We start from the raw sequence: 23,433 nt of genomic DNA, 5'->3' as shown, positions 1-23,433 counted from the left end.
AAAATAGTGACACCACCTTTTGGTGAAACAGTACTACTAGGAATGATGCTTGTATACATACTAAGAAGTAAAATAGAGAAAAGAGCTTGAAATGTACTCCAGATTGTATTGCAATATAAGGGTTTTTTAAAGAAACAATCTATTCTCTATTTCATGTGCTTGTGCATAACATGTCCTTGTGTTAAAATAAGCAAAGTAGAAATCAAACTCCAACCAACAAATGTAAAAGCCTATCTTAACCTACACTTTTAAAAATAATAATACAAAGGTGATCTTCCTGGTCATTGCTATCAATTTTAAAATATGATTAAAATTTTACAAAAGAGAATTGTCCACCCATGTTATTTAGAAGAGGTTAAAGGCATTGGGACCTAAATTATTTCCTCCTCAGTTGTGAAATAACTGGAGCTAAGTTCTTTTTCTTTCTTTTCTTGTTCCCATTCTTTCTTTTTAACAAATGTTATCAATTCTCTAAAATGAATGCTTTGTGTGTGGCAGATTAATCAGTGACTGAGAGGCAGTCTACTGGTGGCAGCAGTTTAAGTTGCAGTGTTCTCAGAAGGAGGACTTGCATTAGTCTCAAGTGTTTTTGGGGGTGCCATGTGATTAATGGTCTCTGGTAATTCACTTTGGATGTGATAGTCACCAATGTTTACATCAGCAGACAGAACAAAAATGACTTAGTTACATATCATGGGGCCTCTGTGATGACAGAGATGGTCAATATTTTGAATTCGTTTAAAAAACAACCTACTTCTCCTCCTGCTTCGTGTGATGATCTTTACAAAAAAGAAATTGTTGTGGTTCCTGTTTGGTATCTCTGCTTTTTTTCTTATCTTGGGTTGATAACTGATAGCTGAAGAGTGTTATTCTCAGGAACTGGGTATAGAAATACCATGTTTTACTGAAGATGTATTGCAGTACTGTCTTCACTGTTGTCATGACTGGCTGAGCAACTGGACTGGAGCACAGCAACAGCTGGGAAGCGTGAGGAAAGCTTTGTGGGGATAGATAGGTGCTCTTACTGCAGCCTCCGTTCATCACCCTGCTCTCTATCACACAAGCTGGGGACTAACCTAGAAGTGCTGTCTGTGGGTGTCCCCAGAGCACGTTGGGTGGTTTGCTGTGAATGAGGAGCTTTTCCATCCTGTGAGAAGAGGATGTGAAGGAGCAGGCTGTGTTTAGAGGCAGAGCTGTGCATGCAAGACCGACCAGTTCACTGTTGTGAAGCATAGCAGTCCTGTAACTCCAAGAGGAAACTAGAGATAAGCAGAAAAGAAACCTTCCAGATGAGCTGAGGAATGGAGTAAAACCATGGTGAGAATTGTGTGGAAAAAGCTTTGCCTGTAGTAAAATGAGTCTCTGACAGGGTGCCGATGAGATGAATAGTTCTACTGTTATGCTGAAGTTTTTTTGGACAGAATAATACTTGAGTAAAATACATAATTGCAGGCAAAAAGTATTTGGCTTTGAGGTTTTTTCCAAAATGCCACATGTCCATGTCCAATTCATAGCCATTGATTGAGATGTCAGCATTTATAACAAAAATAATAGCATTTAAATTTCTATTGAACACATACTCAGATTGTTCTGCACTTTGAAAGTGTGTCAAGTTGCTTTCGGCTAGAAAAGCAAGAAGTGAAACATAAAATATTTCAATCAAAAATATCAAAAAATGCATATGTAATACTATGGCTCTTTTTTAGCCTTTATTAACACAGGCAGAGGAAGGATGGTGAGTGGAAATGCTGATGTGATTCTTTGACTGCTAGCACTTGCAGGGTCATGGCCAAAGAAAAGCAAAGCATGAGGATAAATCTTATTATGTTTTGCCACTGTTATTACAGTTCAATTTCTTGGCTAACAATGAAGTTATTAATTCCCTCTTATTCCTGTACATCCTTTTCCTTAAATAAGCATTGATCAAAACTGCCTATGTCCTTCTGGCATTCTCATGTGAATGTAGGCATGAGGGCTCCCAAACAACCGAGAGCTGATTCTGTGACTGGAATGTGTTTGCTTACTGTCTGTGTGGGTGGCAGTGTACATGCATGTTTTAGCACAGTCGAGCTTGCTCTTGGTTTCAGTACAAGATTTACCACTGGTCCATCAGTTCAGCAGTGATATGGAGGATTTAACATTTAAAAGTGAAAACTGCTTTTGGACATACTCACTACTGGGCAACCCAAGGGCAAGTTGCTGCTAAATATGACTGAGTTGTTAGGTGAACAACTTTAGACAGAGATTGACATTGGGAGAAGATGCTGGATGTTACTGGTGAACATCCTGGCAGAGCTCTGTGACAGCTTCTCTCAGTTTAAGAGCTTTACTGTAGTAAGTGGTAGAAGTCTACTGTTGTGAGCAATCATTTTCATCTTATGAGGTGTATAGTTACAAATTTTGTCTCAGTGTATTCAAGGCTAGTAGATGTTTCTACTAGATGTAGATCCATTTCCTCTGTTGCTCAGCTGTGTCTTGACCTGTACCATGCCCTGACACTTCAGCATTGCAGGCTTGCAGTGATTGTGTGCTATAGTGTGACACCAAGCTGAGCCAGCCAAGTCTGTGTGACACTGCTGACATGTCAGTAGGTGCGTGTGTGTGGCATAAAAAATACTGAGAGGTAAAGGTTTTGGGAAAGAGATATGGCAGTGTCTGTAACTGGTGAGAGAGCAAAATCTGTCTAGACACTGGAAATGCAGTTGAAACCTTTCAGCCTCTGTTTCAGTTGTGTGGTGCATACAAGCAGTTACAGGGAGAAAAAACGTGTTTTTTAAGGTGATGGGAAGTGTGTGTATTCCATGGAAGAGGTGATGAGATTGTCTCAAATCTTTTGTGTAGCAACCTGGTCTTTAATCACCATTAATTTATCTGCAAAAGGTTCTGATGATCTAAAGCATTTCTGTAAATAGTCCCATATTTCAACTCCATTCCATAACTATTTGTGTATGCTGAGATATGCAGGGTTTCCAGATATCTTCCTTCTCAAATCCCACCAAGCTTTTTCTTCAAGCATTACAACAATGAGAAAAATGCAAATATAAACTTTGAGCTCTTGGTTTGTAAAAAAACCCATTTGCAGGACAGGAGTGAATCTTTCCCACCCTGGGTTTCAGGCAGCAGTAGCTTGAACAGGAAGTGCTGTATTTAAGTGGAATATGACTGAACCATTTTTGTGAGAAATGTATTTTTTTCATGTCAGTTTGATGCTGCTCAGATATCTAAGACAGTAGATGGAAAGGGAGTAAGCAAAGGGCACAAAAGGTAGTCAAAAGTTCAAGCAGAATATACTTTTGGTACTCTTCCCCATGACTAAAAATGTGTCTGCCTGGATCCACAACTTAATATCATTGGAGGATTTGGTCAAAATGCATGATTTTTCAGAAATGTTTAAGAAATTTGAGATCATAAGGAATTATTGCAATGAAAAATGCCACCGCTGTTTGTTATTATTGGCCCACCATTAAATTTCAATATCACCTAGACCATGAATGCAGTACTAGCTTAATGGCATCTACCTTTTTGCTTGTAAACAACCACCTAAGATGTGATGGCTTGGACATACTCATGAGTTTTTTGTTTGTTTTCTTCACAGGCTGGAATGGTGTTAAGATGTGGATACTTCTGGTTTGGCTTGTTTCTTGTGCCCACTGCGTGCCTTGTGAAAGACGTGGCATGGACAGCGTAAGTCCCAGACCAGTCCTCTTGGTGTTGTAGTAGTTATTCTCTGTGCACATGTTGTCCAGTCCAGTGTTGCTCTGTAAAGAGCTCTGAAGTCTCTCAGTGATGGCAAAATGGTGGTACTCATTTGGAAGGGAAAAAAGGTGAAGTGGGTGATTCCTCACCTGCCACGGCACCCAGCAGTGTGAGAGAATGAAGAGTTGGGACTAAATCTGAAGGGGGTGGCCTTGTCTGAGTAATGAAGGTGTGTCACTTTAGGATTATTTCTGTTGTCTATCCTTTAGTTAAAGACAAATTTAAACTGGATATCTGAGATTTCCTCTTCCTAAAAATGGAGCAAATAATTTGTTGAATCTGACTGAGGTTAGGTAGAAAGTAGAAATGTGGCACTCTGATTCATACCCAGTAAGCTCTCAGCTCTTTGTCAGCTGCTTTTTAGGTTCTCCTTCAGTAGTAGGTCTTTGAAGACTGAACTGGGAGAGGAGCAATACTCTGCTCTACTTTATGTTTGAAATGAAGTCTTAATGGTACCTTCACTGCCCAGAAAGGAGGAACAAACTGGTGAAATACAAGCCTGTGTAATTCCTTTCTCTCAAAGTGTTGTGGTTTCAAAGCATTGCAGAAGGCAAACAATTTCAAGAATTTGGATTTAAAGGGAAGCAACTTACCTTCTCTGGCATTGTAATTTGAAATACCAAAGTAAAAATTTTAATTTAGAATTTGTGGTGTTTTGCTCAGCTTACTTTTAAGTGTCATAAGCACCAAACCTTCCATCTTTTCCCTTGGAAAGCTGTGTTACAACTAGGAAAGTTTTGTTGCATGGATACATAATAACCTTGTGCAAGGAGGACCCTGGACATTCCAGCTCTGGGGCAAAAAGGCAGGTCCTGCCTGGAGTGAAGAGGAAATACAGGTTAGCTTGTCACTTGTCAGAAAGGCTCGCAGTGCAAGCATCATGACACATAACACTTTGCTCCCAGAATGAGCTGTTGGTCAGTCAGGGAAGATTCTTGGGATCATACAACCATTTAGGATGGAAAAGACCTGTGAGATCGTTGAGTCCAATTGTAAACCTAACACTGCCAAGTTCACCAATCTGCTTTACAGAAAATGCAGAAAATACTAAAAAACCCAGAAAGTTTCCCAAACACAGACACATTTTAAACACCTTCCTGAAAGGTAGATCAAGTCATATGCACAGATCAGAAAATCTGGTTTCATTTCATATGGGGTTGATAGAACAGTGAAATTAAACTGGCAGTAGGCAAATCTACCAGTCAGTAAACACTTCTTAAATTTTGTCCCTCAGCTTAATTTCCACAAGCTAGACTGCTCCAATTAATACTAGTTATTGTAATGTGAAATTTCAACTATGATTCAATAGTCCAGAACATCAGAGGGGTTTTTTGCACTCACTAAACTTCTGAAATTGCAAATTATTTTAAAATTCTAGAAATGAAGCCAAAATGTTTAAATTTAGATGCTTAATTGTGTCTGTTACCTGCTTGTTAAAACTCTGAAAAAAAAAATCTTTATTTTTTTAAAAAGTTTTCATGATAGTTGAGTGTCCTGCAGTTGTTCTCTGTTCTTATCAGTTCTTGGCAAAAATGACTCATGAGCTGTAAAACAGGCCAGACCATGGCAGGCTCATCCTCAGCTATTAGTCATTTCTAACTCTGTTACTGACAGAGCTTGTTCTTTAATATTTCTTAAAGAAAACTCAGCAACATAATCCCTTCAGTCATTCAGACCGAGAATGTGTGGAGACTGTGAAGCTCTCAAGACAAATGTGTATGATTGATAGACCAGATCTTTTCCCAACAGATTTTAAACAGGAGGCTCCTAACAATATTAAGCAAAAAAATCTCTTCTCTGACCAGGACTTCTTTTTTCTTTTTCTTTTTCTTTTTTTTTTTTCTTTCTTTTTAACTAAGCCATTAACACCACACACCACACACTGAAAAATTAACACCATTAACATTTTAACTAGGAAATGAAATGAAATGAAATGACGCAGCTATCAGCACTACCATATGGAAGGAGTAAAGGTCTGTTTCCTTTCCAAGAGGCTTGCCATTTAAAACTGGAGCCTAAGGCCTCTGGAAATCAGCTGGCACATTTCCACAGCAGTGGTTACACCACATTGCTCTCTGTAATTCAGCAGAATATGGTTTTGGCCATAAAATTCCAGCAACTCTGACTGCTCATGGTCATGGAATTTATCCCTTACAGTTTCTTTTGGACGTGAAGCACATGTCCACAGACAGAGCATCCATATGACCCAAAAGGTACATACCTAATTTCAGTACGAAATACGGCCAGAAAGCCATAAACACAACAGAGAGTTTTATCTGGAACAAGGTTGATTGGAAAGTCTGTTTTGGACACATACAAATCTTTTGTTTATGAACTATAAATATACTATCAAAATTTCTAATGCTGAAAGCAAGAACGTGTTTCCATTGTTATACAGGCTACAGTTGTCAACACATTACTTACCTCCCATGTTCCCTGTGGCTCCAGCCTTATTTATTTTCATTTTCTTTTTTTTTTCCTTTTTAAACGAATCAAGGAAATGTGGAAAACGCTCTTTTTAAAGACAAAGAAGCTTATTATTAGTACTTGGTTGCAATACATTGTTAATTTTGGTCCACTACCCTGAGTTCAGTGCCTTGGTTTGCCCTGTAAAAGTCCTAGTTGTGCCACCATTTACAATGAGCAGAGCTTTATAAGGTGAGTACTCCCTCACAGTTGGCACATGTCACTTGAATACATGTCACTGGCTGTAGGAAGTCTTGGAATAGCTGACTCACAGAGGTATGTGGGAATCATAAAAATGCAGCGTGTATTCCAGAAAAATCAGGCAAGAGGGCAAGAATTTATTCCTAATTGGTGTCTCAGTCCTTATTTTACAGTGAAAAATTTCCTGAGCCTTCCAATCATTACCAAAATTTTCTTTTTTCTTTTTTACCATGGGAAAGAAGCAGTTTGCACTTCCCAGTTCTGTAGTGTAATTAAGAGAAGGAGATATGAGGAGCTCTTCCCAACTTTGCATATACTTGCAGTTTCTGGAATACAAGACTCATAGAAGGGTAGTAAGGATAATATACCAGAGTAAAGGTGGTGTTGTATTTCAGAAACATTTATGAGTGTCACAATACTTCTCCCTGGCAGATTCTGGCCTCCTGAACCCCTAAATATCCTAGGCCAGTGAAGTGATGCACTTCCCTGGCTTCAAAGGGGAAGGGCCACACAAAATACAAAGACAGCCTTTTGCCTTTTCTTACAGTCCCTGATCTTAATATCCCAGCATGTGAGGGAAAGCCGAGTTTGTCTTTATGTAGTGCATCAAATTTTAGCTGAACAGTGAACACAGATCTCATTGTTCATTGAGGACTGACTGTGCATCCAGGGCCACTTGTAGAGAACTAACCCAAAAGCTCAGAATCCTACCCAATTTCTGTGCATTACAAGTTTGTAATGTACTGTAGGGACAAAGTCATGAAGTATCCAGTCCTGTTGCCAGCCGTCTGTGGAATATTTGCAGTTGACTTTGATAGGAGCAAGCCCAGACTCCGAGGCAATTGCAATACCATATTTTAGTGTTTGTTTTTGAGGGAACACGTGGGTAGGTTCAGGCTCAGGCCTTTTTCATAGTCTTATATTTATTGATAATATTCGATTGCTGACCGTTCCATGGGTACTCTTGCTTCCAGGTGAAGGAGTGACTCAATGCATAGCAACTACCAGCCCCAGAAGAGCCCATGTGTCTCATCATTTCACACTACTTACAAAACACTTTGTTATCCCCAACTTTAGGCCAACATTATTTCTTCCATGTTGTATCATATCAGTGCCGTGCCTCCTTGTGCTTTGCTGCACAAACTGGATTTGTTGATCAGGATCCATTCTGTCAAATTTTAAATTCAATATCCACTCGAAGAGAACAGAAAAACATCTCCTGTGGCTTATTCTTGTCAGTGGGGAAAACTGGTTATGAAGGATTTGAAAAATTCCAAATGTGTTCAGTCTTGAAGTTTGCAATAGTAGGTATGACCTCTTTAAAAGGGAAGAGATGAAGGTCAAAATTTCAAGGTCAAAATTTCAGTGTATTTATTTAAATTAAAGAGTGTGATAGTGAATTCAACTGAAAAGATTATAAAAATTAATAGCATCAAAGCTTTCTCATTTTAATAGCTATATTTTCCCTTCCTCAAAGAGGAGACCAGTCTAATCATTAGCCTAACAAGTTATAGCAACTTGAATCTAATTAATTTCTGTGCAGCTGTTGGTAATCTCACACTGCTGAAGCATTATGCATTTTAAAAATATCCTTGCTACTCATTTATTTTGACACAGTATGTGGTGTTGCAAATCATACACCTTTGGTGGTTTGTTTAACAATATGCTCTTCTAAGTATCTTTACTGATCTTTACTGACAATCTTTACCTTCAGATTTTGGTGTGCTTCATCTTCTTCAATTTTTTTTTTCCTTAACTGCAGATGAATTTTGAAAGTACTTTTCATTTTAGCTTCTCATTTTTAGATATTTGGGGCCTAATTCAGCAACACAAAGACCAGAGGACTTGGATATCCTAGTATTAGTATCAAGGCACTGTCATTATAAACAGTGTCAGCAAAGATTTTGTGGTCTTTGTTTCTTATTCCCTATGGAAGGAGCAATAAGAATTACACTTTTTAAAAATAAATGCATCTTTGTTATATCTTAATTGCATGCATACCAGTCATTATTTTTCTACTAGAGGGAGTTTTACATTTTTCTATATCATTGGCTAAAGCTTTTAATGTCTGCATGTAACATTTTTATAAAACTTGTAAAGAAATTTTTGCCACCTTTGAGCTGAAGAATATTATTCTAGTGCTATGAAGCAAGCAGTGTCTCAGCTGACTTGGCTCCATATTGTTTTTAGGCTTATTGTGCAGTCACATGCAAATCAGTATATTCTCTTGGGACACTTGTCCTCCTTTAAGTGGCACAAAAGAGGAAGCGGATCAAAAACTGCCCATGTGAGAAAGATCCCTGCATTTTGTATTCTTGCTTTGTACAGGTCAATAAAAAGGGGACTAGATTGGCTCCCCCACATGTCAATGTAATTTAGCTATAATAGCTCTGGAGCAGGAGGTAAACCTGGGGCAAAAAGGCCAAAGTCTCTTCATGGGGACTCTAAATTGCATCTAAATTTTGATTGCATGTGTGGTGCATAGACTGCTTTTTGAATCCTCAATCCAAAAAAGGAGGACACAGCCAGTCTTGTTACTGTCACTTTGGAAGTTCATTGAGGAGAGAAGTGCCTTTCCAGTCATGTGGGACTGATAAATGAAAATCAAGGGGCTTGAATGGCAATTATTAGCTGAGACTCTCCTCTGGTGTTCAGAGCAGTGCCACGCGTAGCTCAAAAGACAGGGTGGATTCATGTTTTACTGCCATGAATATTCAATGAATCCCAGCTCTTTTGTCTGAGTGCTGGGGTCCTGAGCAGTCCCACGGCAGCGGTGTCAGGTCTCTGTAGTCCCATAGCATTGCTGCTTGGGTAGGTTTTGAGTGCTGTGTTGAAGTGGCTGAGCTCTGTTGAATTTGAAGTCGTCCCAATTTCTCATTTCATATGTATTTTTCCCCAGGTATTGTGAACCTGAACTAACATACAATACTCTGTGCTTTATTTCTCAAATCCTTCAAGGGAGGACCCTGTGCCTCTCACCTGTAAAACTGGGGATTAGTAGCAAAACAAATATTCACATAGCCTTTTTGGGTTTTTTTTGTGTCCTTTCCTTGTGATACAGGGCGAAGCATACCTACCATAAAACTTTGCTGGAGCAAGTGAAGGAGTTGGAAACAAAGACAAGAGAACTGGGAAAAGCCATGCTTCGTGACAGTAATGGAAAGAGGCAAGTCCATGCTAAATGTTTAAACCAGACCCTTTTCCTCTCCCCTCCCTATTCCTCATTCACCATTAAGATCTGATTGTAGACAGGCTAATAAGGTCCCTTCTCCTGTATTATTCATTTATTGCTGTTCCCTTTCATATGTGTCTGTTCCCCCCACAGAAACCAGCCCTTCCACTTTCATTTCTCCTGCATTATTGCTGTGAGGCTCTATTGGAAACTGCTGCTCAGTCTCCTGCGTGGTAACATGTAATGCTCTCACCTGGCCACTGAGCCAGACTGGTTTTGAAAGCACTTTGTCATCCAAAAAACAAAACAAAAAAGATAACCATGTCAGGGGAGGGAACTGTCAGCAGCTCAGGATATAAAGACTGTAGCTGAAAGGAGAACTCGCTTAATCCGTTGTGCCCTACTACTTTATTCAGTTTCACCTTAAGGGATTTTTTTTATGCTTTGGGGGTTTTTTTTCACTACAGCTTGCAGGTCTCTTGCCTTCAGGGTTCTCAGTTTCTCGTTGTGCCTCTTCCTTATAACCACACCATATGGACTTGAATATGTTGCTATTATTGAACCTTTCATTGTATAGAGAGAGTATGTGTTGTGTGGGAACTTTTGTCTCCTCTGAAAGAAGCTAAAGAAAATCAGGGTGAGGCTTTTGCATCCAACAGTTTCATTTACCATCTCAGAATGTGGTTCTGCATCAGCTGGTTGGAAAAGCTCCCCAAGTTCAAAAAGGTTTTAGAACTAACTCTTCTGTTCCTTACACAATATGGCACCACATGGCTTGCTAAGAAACTACATGATCATTAAACTGGATTTTAGCAAACCTTATAAACTAGCAAACTGAGTGGAATGGGGCTTTTAAAAGATTTTGTTCTTCTGGGGCAGGGTCATCCTTTGAGGCTTTGATGTCTATTCTAAGGTAAACTAATTGCCATATTTTAGCTGCTGCTAAGACAACAGATAGTAGATTGTTTTCAACTGAATTTGTGTGTTAATAAGGACTGGTTTTAGGGAAAATTATCAGGCAATGATTTACTGAGATTATGGTAAACTGAAAAGCTTTTAAAAAAGCTTGTGTGAACTTTAATGTGTTTATAAGATGTCCTTAGTGACCAGAGTTTGCTTCTCAGAGGCCAAGACAAAGTAAACACAGTGTTATTGATTAAGATCACTTCAAAACACTCGGTATCTTCAGTTTTTGAGTAATTTTTCTGCTGCGACTTTTGGATTCAGCAAAACAGAGTTTATAAATTGTGCTCACTAGCAAAAGTCACAAACTGCACATCAAATGATTTAAAAAGAGAAAGCACACTTGGCAGCAACAAAGGCAACTTTCTATGCCACAGTTATAACCAACAAAGATGTTTAATATCAGGCATTTAATTAAATAAGGGGCCTTGTTCTTGGAAGGTTGAGCGGTCATTTTGAAGTCAGTTGAAGCCAAAGCACTTGGTACCAAAATCAGGTCAGTCTCCCCAGACAAGAAAGGTGTAACCTGGTGTTGTGAAGTGGTGACTGACAGTGTGATGAGATGCCAGGTAAGTGGAAACCAGACCAGCAGAAAACTGATTGTTCCCAGGCACATGGCTCTGGTATGAGCTCTGTGAGTCGCCTGGGTGTTGTTGTGGTTCCTATCCGTGCATTTATGTGAGGTTATATTGGTGCTGGTTCAAAGTATTTGTGTTTTCCTGCCAGTATTTAATGCCAGTTATTGACAACCAGAGAGGAGCACGTCAGCTTTGTGCCTGGTGCATCCCTGGGTTGCGGGGTGGGTTGAATTGCTCTTTACAGTGAGAGAGAGACAGTCAGCATTTGATCTGTTTATATGTGCATGTCTGTGTCTCCAAGAACTTGATGGGTTTCTTCTCTGTTTACACACTGCCCTGACTTTCTGTAAATTTCATGGTCATGTTGTAATTCATTCATACACTCCATGTTTTCATAGCCTTTTACTTTATTGCATTCTCACTGCAAACTCTTTCATCTGCATTCCTCCTCCATATAGCTTCACTTCATTCTCGAAACGCTTGCATGGAGATGATGTAAGGAATCCCTTCTGGCCCTCCTTCCCATTTTCCCTCCCCCCTTCTTTCCATGCATTTGTTTGTTCTCATTCCTAATTGCTCCCAGATTTTCTGGGTGGTCCATCTGTGAACTAGATAATGGTAGAGTGCCTCTGCTTGCTTGGAGCTGGTGTGCTGTGCTTGTGTTGTGGCCTCCCCACTCCTCTTCAGAGTTGTTCTGTCTTTTATCTCTCTTGTTTGTCTCATGGCTCTTTCACACCTGCTAGAAGTCCTGTGCTTGTCCAAAGGGAAGGGTGACGGTGGGAAGGAAATAGATTGGGAACTTTCTTCATTTAGTCTCTCTGGTTCATGTTCTTTGTTTTTTAAAAACTTCCTTGAAGCTGGTGGAAACGTGTGCTAAGGTGCATGCTCTGCTCTCCCCTCCCGCCTGCAGCCCCATTGCTCTTGGGATATTTCTGGCAATAAGACACTATCCAGGAAGGGAAAGTAATGGGACTCTTTTCATTTCTAATAGAAAATTGAGAGCTGTGTAAAAACTGCATGAATTTGTCTGTTACCTCAGTCCTTGGTTGAAAGTTGCCCATTAGGTGCTGGTTTGTTCAGGCAGCTGTGGAAGATAAGCTGGTTGTCATTTGGGTCTATTTTCCTGGCCTACATAGTGGACACTGTTTTTGTTCAGTGTTTATCACAAACAAACAACAAAAAACTGACACCCAATTACAGATAAGAGAAGGATTTAGGGAGCTAATTGCTTTTATCATTTCCTTGACCTTATTTCAAAAAATGAGGTGCAAGATCTGAATGTTCAGAACTAATCTGCTAAACAAAGAGCAGTTTGCAAAGCCTGTAAAGCAGTGAGTGCATCTAGACTTGCTCAACAGGATGCCAACAGTTTGCTGTGACTCAGTTGAATTGCTGTTAAATGTGGGCAGATATCATCACCTGGGCCCTGCCTGCACTTGGGGAAGGAGTTCTGGGAGAGCTGTGTGTGCCACTTGATACCAATATATGCATATCCTGTCTCAGAGGATCTTCACCCTGACAGCTGTTCTTGCTAGACACATTTTGCTGGGTTAATAAAAAACGTCTTCTGTAGGAGTGTAGTGGACCATCTTCACCAGTGCTCATTATATCTTTCTGAGTCTTAGCCCCTTTGAACAGTTTCTAAAATGGAATTTGCTTGTATTGCTCTAAAAAAGCAGGTGCACGTTTTTGCCCTACCAATGGCTGGCAGTGAACAGCAAGGCAAGTGGTTAATGAGGGACTGCTCGGTGTGTGCAGGGCGGAGTGTCAGCACCCTGGGCACTGCAGCTGGGTCCCAGAAACCTTGCAAATAGCATTGAAGAGGTGCTTGGAGATTACAGAAAGTGCACAGTCTTGGGCTGTAACAGGTCATGCCCTTATTCCTTTGTAAGTCTCATCTGGACAGCTGAAAACTTATGTTTGGTGGAAGCTGGGGTGATCACAGTGTCAGATAATTCCAAGACCAGGGAATTCATCTGGGGAAATATGTAGCTGAAAAACTGGCAGCTCCAGAAACAGCTTGAGAGGCAGGAGAGGGAGTGTGCAGTAAGGGGATGGATCCCATGCCATGCTTGCCTGCCTGTGGAAGGTGAGTACCCACACTTGCCCTTCCCAGCCTGGGCATCTGGCAGTGCTGGGCTGGGCTCCAGCCCAGCTGCGACATGAGCATGTCTTGGTTAGGGAGAGGGGCTCCCTGGCACCCTCGTGTAACAAAAGGCAGGATTTAGCACTAAATTTTCATGAATTTGGAGAGGTGAGAGGGGCAGCTCATGTGCCAAAGCAAACATGGACATGAGGAGACACCTGCCCAGCAGATTTGATCATGTTAACATGTAAGATTTACACAAAGAAAACAAACAAGGTTTGTGTTCAAAAGCAGCATTGAGTTCAGCTGCAGAGATTTTTGTGTCTTTAAATAAGTTTACAACCTAAATCTTGGCTCATAAAGGGCCAAACCTTCAAGTCTTCATTCACATTTCACTCCATCTATCCTCTCATTGAAGTCAGCAGGAGTTCAGGTGGAGTAAAGCCTGATTAGGCACCAAAGCAAACTTTATTTTGGAAACCAATGTCACTTTATTGCTCCACTGGCCAACTAATGGAGAGTGAGCAAAGCTGTGCAGCACCCTTTCTGTGACAGTAGATTTCCTGTTCCAGAGGGTTTCTCTGTCTTGGAATTGCCAGAGAGCTCCCTTTGAAAGGGGCTTTTTGGTTGTTTTTCTGTCCTGTTATTAATTGGTTGGTGGGCAGGATTAGATTATTTGATACTGAAGAACAATGTGTCTTTCATGATTTGCATACTTTACAAGGAGCTGAAGGACCTCTCTGGGCTGTTGCAGAAAAGTGCATGCGTCGCTGAAGTATTGGGAAGAATTTCTTCAAATGAGTCAGAAATCTGAGAGGCAGAGTCTTGAACAAAGGTGAAGGGAAGTGGCTCCAGACCTAGCAAGGTTTAGCTGCAGAGTGTGTTTGCACAGCATTTTCCAGTATGCCCCTTTACTCCTGCTGCACTCAGACACCCACTGGTGACGGCTGTGGTGCCTCTTTCATCTCTGCTTCGTAAAACAAGTACTGTTTTTTCCAGTGCACCTAAAACAGCAGCTCCCCACAGTCTCTCCATTGTCAGCCCTCAACAAGGAGACATAGATTCTCTTTCATTTTAGTGCTTCTCACCAAATCCAACCGTGTGGCTTCGGTGAAAAGTTCGTGACCAGCTCTCACCCCGAGAGCGAGTTGTGTTACCGATCTTGGCCTTGGTTTTATTGGGTGTGTGAGGGCAGGTGCCTGTCTCATTGCAATAGCTGTGGGACCTGGTGGGTAATCAGTGAGCTGACAAAGGCACCCGTGGAGATTTCACTGCTCCACAGGTCCCTGGGGGAGGAGCAAGAGGGCAATGAGGGAAACCTGCCTTGGGCTTGTGGCTGCGCAGAGAACTGAGTGGCAGAGGCTCAGCCTCCCACTGGCAGAAGCAGAAATGGTAAAACAGACCTGACTTTTAATACATGAATGAGGTGAGGACCTGATCTCTGGGTTCCTGAGGAAGAGGCAAGCTTTTCCATTAGGATCAAGAGGAACAAGGCGTGGGCTCGTTGTGTTTCAAAGTACTCTGTCTCTGTATTGAGGCACCCCAAGTTACATCGACACTGGAATAGGGATTCCATGCCAGTAAGGCCCCTTCGCATCAGCAGGTGCAATGAATCTTACTTGAATCAAACTCAGTCTTGTGCTTTCAGCTGGTTAAACAGCATGGGATGTTTGGAGCCAAATTCTTGTTTCATGAAAGTGTTGACTTCAATGTATTTACTCAGGATACGCGTGACTGTGATCTGAATCCAGCCCATACACTGCAGCTGAGCATAAAATGAGGTTGAAGAGGGTAGAGGTGTATTTTGGGGTTTGAGGTCTCAGCATCCTTTTTATCAATTTTTCCAGATGTTCTTCGCACCATTTCTGGGAAAGAAAGGTGAGATTTCTCCACCAGCATACACAAGAAAGCGATTGGCATATTTACGATTTTTCCTTGCAGCTTTTCTAATAAAAAGATATTAGACTCCTTTTACTAGCAAAAAAAGCACATAAAATGATATCAGTGGGGTTTTTTTAATTCTTTCATTCCATATGGTAAACATTCATGTATGGATGGTGGAAAATGCATAATTTTCTTCTATTCTACGCATGTCCTTTTCTCTCTCCCTTGTGTCCCATATCAGTAAGGAATCATCACATTATTTCCTCATTTTAACATGTACCATTTATTTCTGACATTTCTAACCCCTGTGTGTGAGGCACTTGGAATTACCAGGTTTGATTCAACTTTGGGGAGGCTGTGGGGCAGAACTGGGAAGGAGCAGAGGACAGAAGGGGTTTCAGAACCTGGCCAGAGGGCTGAAAGGAGAGTTACCACTGGCACAGGGGGCCCAAGTGCCTGCTTGCTAGTGCAAACCAGTTAGAGTTGACATTCCCCTTCTCCAGCACAATTAATTATTTCCCATCGTGGTTGTAACTATCATGTAACCTTGAGGGAGATCCACTGCACAAATAGGGTTAAAACCTGGTGACCTGGAGAAGGATTTAGAGCTGTGATCAAATCTGCTATCAAAGTCAAAGTTGATGGAGGTACAGTATTAGAACAAAGGCCAAAATGAAGCTGTAAATTGAAAAGAAAGATTAGGAAGAAGGAACATTACAAGATGAGAGTTAAAACTGATTAAGGGGCCAGTCTCTCTGATGCCTAATCCTGACTTACTGGGTTGGGCACTGAGGATCTCCACAGGGGAGGGAGGAAGAAATCTTCCCTCCAGGCTGCACAGCAGGAGAACGCTCCATAACAACTGTTCCAGCCTAATGGCTTCAGCAGTCTGCCTGAACCCTGGCTCCTCTGCTGGCTTACCCAGGCTCAGAAGAGAGGCAGGACAGTCTGCATTCTCCTCTCTGATTTGCAGCAAAGAATAAAGGGCCAAGTTAAGCGTAGCAAGAACAAGAAAACACAAGTTGTATTAGGTGTTTAATATTTATTGGATAATTACAAAATACTTAAAAGCTTAAAGAAGAGCAGTTTAGGGTTTTTTTCAGTTCAACCCAATATCCTGGCCTGTGCTCTAAATTGTGCACATGACACTTTCAATGTTCAGTTTTTGTTGTTGCCCTGAGCTGTTCTTTAGCTTTTCTGTAAAGAAAAGCAAGAAAAAGCTGATAGGAGGAGTTTAGAGTTTTTGAAGACAGCGGTAATCTTAACTTCAGTAAAAGTATGTAAATTTCTATTAAACCAGTAAGTTTGGATTTTTAAAGAATCCACACACAAAACCACCAAATCAGAAAAAAATCTACACAGAGAAACCAATCATGGAAAACTTCACCCTCCAAGGTGACTACTTCTGAAAAAAAAAAAGTGAGTAGGAAAAGAATGTTACAATTGCAACTGTATTGCCACCTTATCTGTAAAGGATATGACCAAGCACCCAGTAGAGTAAGTGCAAAGTGAGGCACTTAGGGACAAGAAGTCAACAGCACTGATACCAAAAGGAGGGTAACTGAAAAGCAGCAAGCCACACTTAGCCTTTCCTGCTTCTCAGGTTTTTAAATGGGGTCCAGTTCCCCTGTTTTGGGAAGGCTTAGGGCAAAACTGGGCAGCTTCAGTTTTGTTTCAAGTTAGTTGACTTTAGGACATCTGACAGTGATGTCTGCCTTCCACCGCCCCTAGGAAATGCATATCCACAGGTTTAGTGTTTGCAGTGCTTGGAAATGGAAGGTACTTGGGACAGAGAGAGACCTCAATTATTTTCTTAGGATTCTTACGTTTCAGAGAGACATGTGATGTTTAGCCCTGATATTTTTAGATGGTATAAAGGTGCTTGGTCTTTTTACAGTGGGCTCGCCCTGACGGAACGCTAGATGCCCATCAAACCTGCACTGTTATTCCATCTTGGAGCTGGCTGGCATTGGCTCTGTAGGACAAATGGGGGAAGATTCTGGCAGCTTCTCCTAGAAGCCAGCCCTGTAGCCTCCCACTACCAAAACCTTGCTATGCAAACCCATATCATTCTAAGTAGTCTTTGAAAGAAGTTTAGGAATAACAGTCTCGAAAATGAAGGCTAGAATGGATTGTCCAAGTGATTTTAGGAATCAAAGGAGGATCTGACTTTTCTGCCTTAAGACATCATTAATGAAAAAAGAAAATGTAAATCATGTTTGCTTATTGTGAAAAGGAAGAGCTTTGTCCTGCTTTTAGCCATATGACTTTAGGGACCAACTTGAAGAGGATTCTGTGGATTTAGAGTGGAGAATTTGGCCCCAGAACTCTATATGTGATCTATGTGCTGCAGATGGGGGCTGGCTGAAGCTCACAACATGTCTTGGCCTCCATCAGCTGCTGCAGGGTGACTCTGCAGGGTACAAGGTGATGTGGCAGTATGGGTATACCTGTGTGCACCTGCCCTGGGCACTGCTGCTGTGTGCTGGCTGCAGGTGCCCCTTCATGCAGACCTCTGGGACACAGAGGGAGAGCTGCTGTTTGGCTGGAGCAGCGTGCTGCCAAGCCAGATCACAACTTGTAACAACAGTGTTTCTTGAGGGCCATGCATCCATGGGTTTCTGTTGATGTGGCTGCTAGGCTGGCTTAATATTTCCCAAAGCACTCTTTACCAGCCGTGGTCGTACTGGCCCGTCTTTGCCCCAGCTGGATCAGCTGCACTGTTTGGATGCAGGGATGTGTGAGCTGGAAGAAGTGGGATGGTGTGGGGAGTGCTGTCAGGTCCTGCCACGGACTGGTGAGGGCAGGAGCTGCTTTAGCCATCACTCACCCCAAGGACATCCATGGAGCTGCTGCTGAAGGTGTATGACACTCTCTTAATCTTCTCACATCCAGGCAGGATAAAAAACTTGCGGCTGCTTGTGGACTGAGCTCCATACCCCGTGTTCTCATGGACTGGAGAGCTGGCTGCTCTCAGTGCACTCCAAGGCAGCCTTGCACGGCCACACCTCCAGATACGTTTGATGCTTATCAGGCAAACGCTTGGCTGGATAATGTCAAATACCATTTATAAAGAGGGAAGGTTACTCCGTGGCTTTCACATGTGCTTTGGAAATACCTGGAGGGGAGCTTGTTGAACTAAAGAAGATCTGGAAGTGCTACAGCGTGGCAGAGCATAAGAATTCAGCTTCTCTGGAAAGCTGGCTGTTGCTGAGCCCTCAGCAAAGGTTTGGTACTCCTTAAATCCTGGCTGTGTGCTGCAGGAGTCACCTCGGACAGGTAACTTCTGGCACCTCCCAGCCTGCAAGTGGCACACGCAGCGCTTCAGTCTTTGTTCCCCTGTGGTTTGTGCCTGGTGATCCTTTGGTGTCCTAGAAGTGGATTTTTATTAATGGCTTGCTGAGTATTTACAGTAAAATGCAAAAGAAGCGTGGTTTGGGGTGTCTATTTCAGCTGGATCCAAAGTGATTAAGGAGCAGTGTTTGTAGATGCTGACTCCACAAAGAAATTGCTGGGTTGTTTTTTTTTGTTTTACTGTTTATATGCCTCAGACACTTCCTTGTGAAATGCTCCAGAGATTTCCTTTGATTACATTGCAGCTTCATTATCAGTAATGCCTGTTTGCCTTTTAAATTAAAAAGACCTCCTACTCTGACCTCAGAGTAAAACATTCCTGCAATGAAATGCTAGATAACAAAAAATAACATCTCCTCTTTGTGGATCGAAAGAGAGAAGCCAGCAGAAGCCCCTCGTTGCTAGTTTTGCAGTTCTGTAGGAGGGCAGATCCTCTCTGTGATGTCTCTGAAGCCCACAGGATGGAGATACAATTGCTCTCTCAGCCAGTTGGGTCTTTCTTCCACACCCCAGGGATGTTCTGGGTGTCTGAGCATAGAGTTTTGCTGAACCCTCAGCCTTAGTGTGACTTGCATTTGAGACAATCTGCATGTTTTAATTTTGAATTCCTGATCTGAAATAATGTTGTTTTTAATGTTCTCCGCATGCCAAGCCTATGAGCCTATGCTAGTTATGTCTCTGCCCACTGTATAACTTCTAACAATTCTAAACTGAAAAAAAAAACATGTTAAACCGAAGCCTGAGGTTGTTCTGGGGGAGTGCCCTCATCCAGCAGGGAGTATCTGAGGAAGAACAGGAAGAACATAAGGTCTCCTCTGGCCAATTGCAAAGGTGTGGCCACAGCCTCTGCCTGCGGTGGATGGTTTCTTGCTCTTTATCTGCCAGGACTGTGATCGATGCTCTAAGCCTTTAAGCAGTGTTATACTGCATGAAAGATGAGGGATGGAACTTGTCAATAAATCCCCAGGAATACCTGCTATGTCCTAGCAGCCAGAGAGGGATCTGCAAGCCCTCTCTGCCAGGTGATACTTGGGGAGAAGCCATTGTGCTTGAACCTCTGATTCTTCCTCAGAAGACACGTAAGGGAGTTTGACAGCCAAGAGATTGAAATGAAAATCAACAGTCTGCTTGTAAAGGATTTGGTGATTAGGACTGATCAAAGCTGGAGAGGTCTGCTTCAGACCTTTCTTCTTGCTCTTTTTTATGTTATGTTGATGTGATTTTCAGTGACAGAAACATGTCAGCAAGAAACAGCAAGCTTTCGTGTAAATTATTGTTTGAAATGTATGGAAGAGATCAATTACCATGTTTTAATTCTGAAATTTAAAAAGAGAGAGAAGAGTGTCCTTTTTCTCTCAAAATTCAGTACACAGGGAAAGATGACAAGGACAAAGACTTCCTAGTCTTGTACCTTGTGTTTAGCCACATGAGATATTTTGCAAAAACTTCTTCTCCCCTCCCTCCTTCTTTCCCGTCCCTGCTGCCACAGTGTGAGGGCAACACATTGCAAGATGTTTCATGCAACAGGAGAATAATGCAGGCCAGCCAGAGTTTCTCAGGCTGTCTTTATCAGAGTATGTGGCAGTGGAAGCAAAGAGAGTGAACAAGGGTTAACCTGCTGTTTCTTTTGAAAATACATATGAGTAGGAGGGAAGCTATGGAGTGAAGGACAGAACTTCACCCTGAGCTGTGGAGGGTTTTCTGGTTTAAACCAAGCTGTACAACGATTTACCTGTGGCTGTCTGCTGCAGCACCACTGTAGGGTAGAAGAACCAGTGATGCTGCACCTGCAGGCAGTATAGTGAGGGCTTTGTAGGTGTTCAGATGATAGGGAAAACAGCTTGCTTGTCCTCTGGGCTTGCCCATGGACACTGAGTATCTTGCACTGGAGAGCCAAGCTTCTGCCATGAGCTCCTGGCATGTTTTTGACACAGGGGTAGCAGTTTGGAAATGTGTTTGTGCACTTTGGTTGTGTCATCTCTAGCAGCCCTGGGAAGACTTCACTAGGCACCTCAGTTCTTCCTTCTGGAAAGGGGGAAAAGCAGAAGCAAACCAAATCATTTCAGATGTCTGTAACTGACTGAATTCTTCATAATCAGAGGGGCAGTGAGTTTAAACCAGTGGCTACTGAGTGTATTTGCCTATTTGGTGTGCTTCTGCTCTGTATCTCCTCCAGCAAATCGTAGCAAAACACAAACAAGAATTCAGCTTTTGTAAGAGAAGGAGGGCTTTGAGGTTTTTTTTTTTGGTTTTTTTTTTTTGGTTTTTTTTTTTTTGTTTGTTTGTTTGTTTTTTTAACTGGGATATGCATGTGTTTTCTAAGGGAAGATACCATTTTAAGAGACACCTGCATCCACTTTAACCTTCCAGTCTTTGTGATCCCTGCTTTTGCCACCAGTCAATTAGTGGACTCAGGAGGACATTCTGGGTCAAGCTATACCAAATACCACAAATCCTCATTAACACTAATTAGTGCTCAGTAGATTAATTGGTGGTGAAACTCATCTTTTTTTAATTACTTGAGCAAATGAGACAGCAGGACCTTGTGGTCAGCTTTGAATTATTCTGTTTGTTTTGATGCACCTCATTTGAATGTGTAAAGCCAGATGTTTGTTGCCTAGATTTAAGGGCTGTTTGCTTTTCTGAGGGTTGAGAAGAAGAGAATACAAAAATAAAATGAGGGTCTCTGTTGACACCTTAGAGCAATTCAGATAAGAAGATGGAAGAGTCATTTTATTCATGGAATTGAAAGCATGGTATGAAATAACATGTTGCTTTTAGTTTACCTTTTGATTTGTCATTCACTTAATGAATTTGTGTGATGTTGCTAGCACAGACTTCCAGGCAGGCAAAAGTCATCATGACCCTCTTATGAAGCAGTCACAAAGGTATTCCTGGCCCAAGGTATTCTGCATTATTGATAGCAACTAAATCTGATTTTAGCTGACTTGACTAATGATTTTTTTAAATCTTTTTTTTTTTGTAGAAACCCTCAGAATCAGGACCTTTTAATAGTTTTTGTTCTAGTCAAGTATTTGTTTAGTTGAAAGCATTTTGTCTGTGTCCTTCATATAATTACAGAGAGATTGTGCCTCTCCCTTACCCCCTCGGAGGTCACTGACTAAGCAGCTAAGGCGTATTTCACTGTCACTTTCCATGTCACTGACTTCCCTAAGAATGTCTGGGTTTGTGACTTCTTCCATTCTGACAAGATTTTTGAGTTCCTGAATATGAACACAACTGTCCAGTATTCAGACTGTGATCTCATGATCCCTTATCTTTTTGCCTCAATGCATCTGAAGATGCCATCCTTAGGCCTTGGCTCAGAGTCATTGGAAAGCAGAATTAAATCTGAAAATCATAGCTAATCCTTAGGATTGATTTACAAGCAGTGTTTCTGTGAGCAAGGCCTAACCTGTTGCCTGTGAGTCCAGTGTTGTCAATACTTTTGCATCAAAGTGTGAGGCAGACTGAGAAGTTTTCCCTTTGTTACCTGTTAGCAGCAGGCTAAGAGGTAACAAACTGAAATTAAACCTTTTCTGAAAGCAGGGACTTGGTATGGGTGCAAACACGTAATAGTTAAGAAAGCCACTTCACTTTCCTTTCAGGCTTTGTACTGGGAGATCTAATACCTGTTAGTAAACCAGATAGAGATCCAACTCAGAAGAGCTGGGTTGTATTAACTTCTGTGTATTAAGGGTTTATTTTATAGTACTTGACTGATCTTGACTTACAGTCTGTTTAGTCGTCCCTCATACTTAAACCACAAATGCTCTAATTGTACTGTGAGTTTTTCTTTCTCTGCATAGATACAATCCAGTATAATTTCCCAAATGGGAAAATCAGATGTGACTTCAGTTTTGAACTTGTTGGTTAGAATTAGCAGTATCAAAAATAGCATAGCTTTGTCATTCTTGGAGCTGCAATGTGTCACTCCTGGTCAGAGGTCCCTTGACAGCACGCTTTCCTGCAAACACTGAATGCAGAACCCTGAGGAGCTGAGCATTATTGGTCTGCACTTCATCTGTTGCTGCATGGTAGACAAGCAGATGAAGAATTTGTCCTTGTGTGTTTTTCTGCTGTGGTTAATTCCATTCTCAGTGTAAGACTTTTGTGGCAAATATTGCTTCTTTGTCCCTTACAAGTATTTTTGATTGGTTTAAGATTCCTTTTTTTTTAATCCCCCTCCTACTGAGATAGCAAAGACTCTTCCTACGTGTTCTTTACCTGCAGAACATGCACAAGTATTGTACCACTCAGAGAACAGCAGTGTGTTCAGACAGTGTTTCACTAAACCACCAAGTTACCCAGCACTCTCCTGCAGTCAGCAGGAGGTTGTACAGTACAGCTTCACTGGTTTGCATGTGCACTGGTAGTGGCTGGTTCTGCAGGCTGGCAGCTTCCTAAGCAAGGAAGATTAAAGGTAGAGAAATCTCATGTCTTGCTCTGTGCCTTCCATTGCATTGCCCTTACCTGCTGATTATTTGTAGTACATGTTTTCCATCATGCTGCCTGCTGGGAGCAGGTAGAAACTTCTTTCTGTATGTACTTGATTTTCTTACAGCCAGGAACTGGTCTTGGTTTTTTTTTTTAAGCAGTTGGGTCCTCCAAGGTTTTTAGAAGCTTTCATGCTGTAACCCTGGTTTTAATGGAAATCTGTGATCCTTTCTTCTTTGAACATATGCAGGTCTCATGAGCCTAGAGTTGTTAGAGTTTGTTTGACAAATTCAGTTGGAATCAATACTTTTGCTTCAAAATTTATTATCACCTTCTGTTTTATGTTGAGTGAATACTAGTGACTGCAGGCAGGGAAAGCAGCCTGCCATACCCATTGCAGGTGTGATTCTGTGGTGCCAGGGGAAGGAGGGGAAGAGATCAAGTGTCTGAAAATGCTGAGAGTTTGTAAAAATTTTGAGGAGTCCATAGCTTTTACAAGCTTCTGCTTCAGATGTGCGAGCTTGGAGATCACAGAG

The 23,433-nt window shown here is 41.6% G+C and overlaps 1 protein-coding gene across 3 annotated transcripts in view; it reads left to right on the top strand.

The window, feature by feature from the left end:
* Positions 1–23,433, top strand: part of ATP8A2 (ATPase phospholipid transporting 8A2) — a 280,952-nt gene that overhangs the window by 242,382 nt on the left and 15,137 nt on the right. For all 3 annotated transcript variants that reach the window (XM_063394699.1, XM_063394698.1, XM_063394700.1), the window contains 2 exons: positions 3,596–3,684; positions 9,485–9,589. In XM_063394699.1, coding sequence (XP_063250769.1) covers positions 3,596–3,684; positions 9,485–9,589 — 194 coding nt within the window. The remainder of the gene's footprint in view (positions 1–3,595; positions 3,685–9,484; positions 9,590–23,433) is intronic.

This window comes from Prinia subflava, chromosome 3 (assembly GCF_021018805.1).
Source record: "Prinia subflava isolate CZ2003 ecotype Zambia chromosome 3, Cam_Psub_1.2, whole genome shotgun sequence".
NCBI classification, from domain to species: domain Eukaryota; kingdom Metazoa; phylum Chordata; class Aves; order Passeriformes; family Cisticolidae; genus Prinia; species Prinia subflava.
Note: the sequence above shows the minus strand (reverse complement) of the source record. Positions and strands in the feature narration are given on the sequence as shown.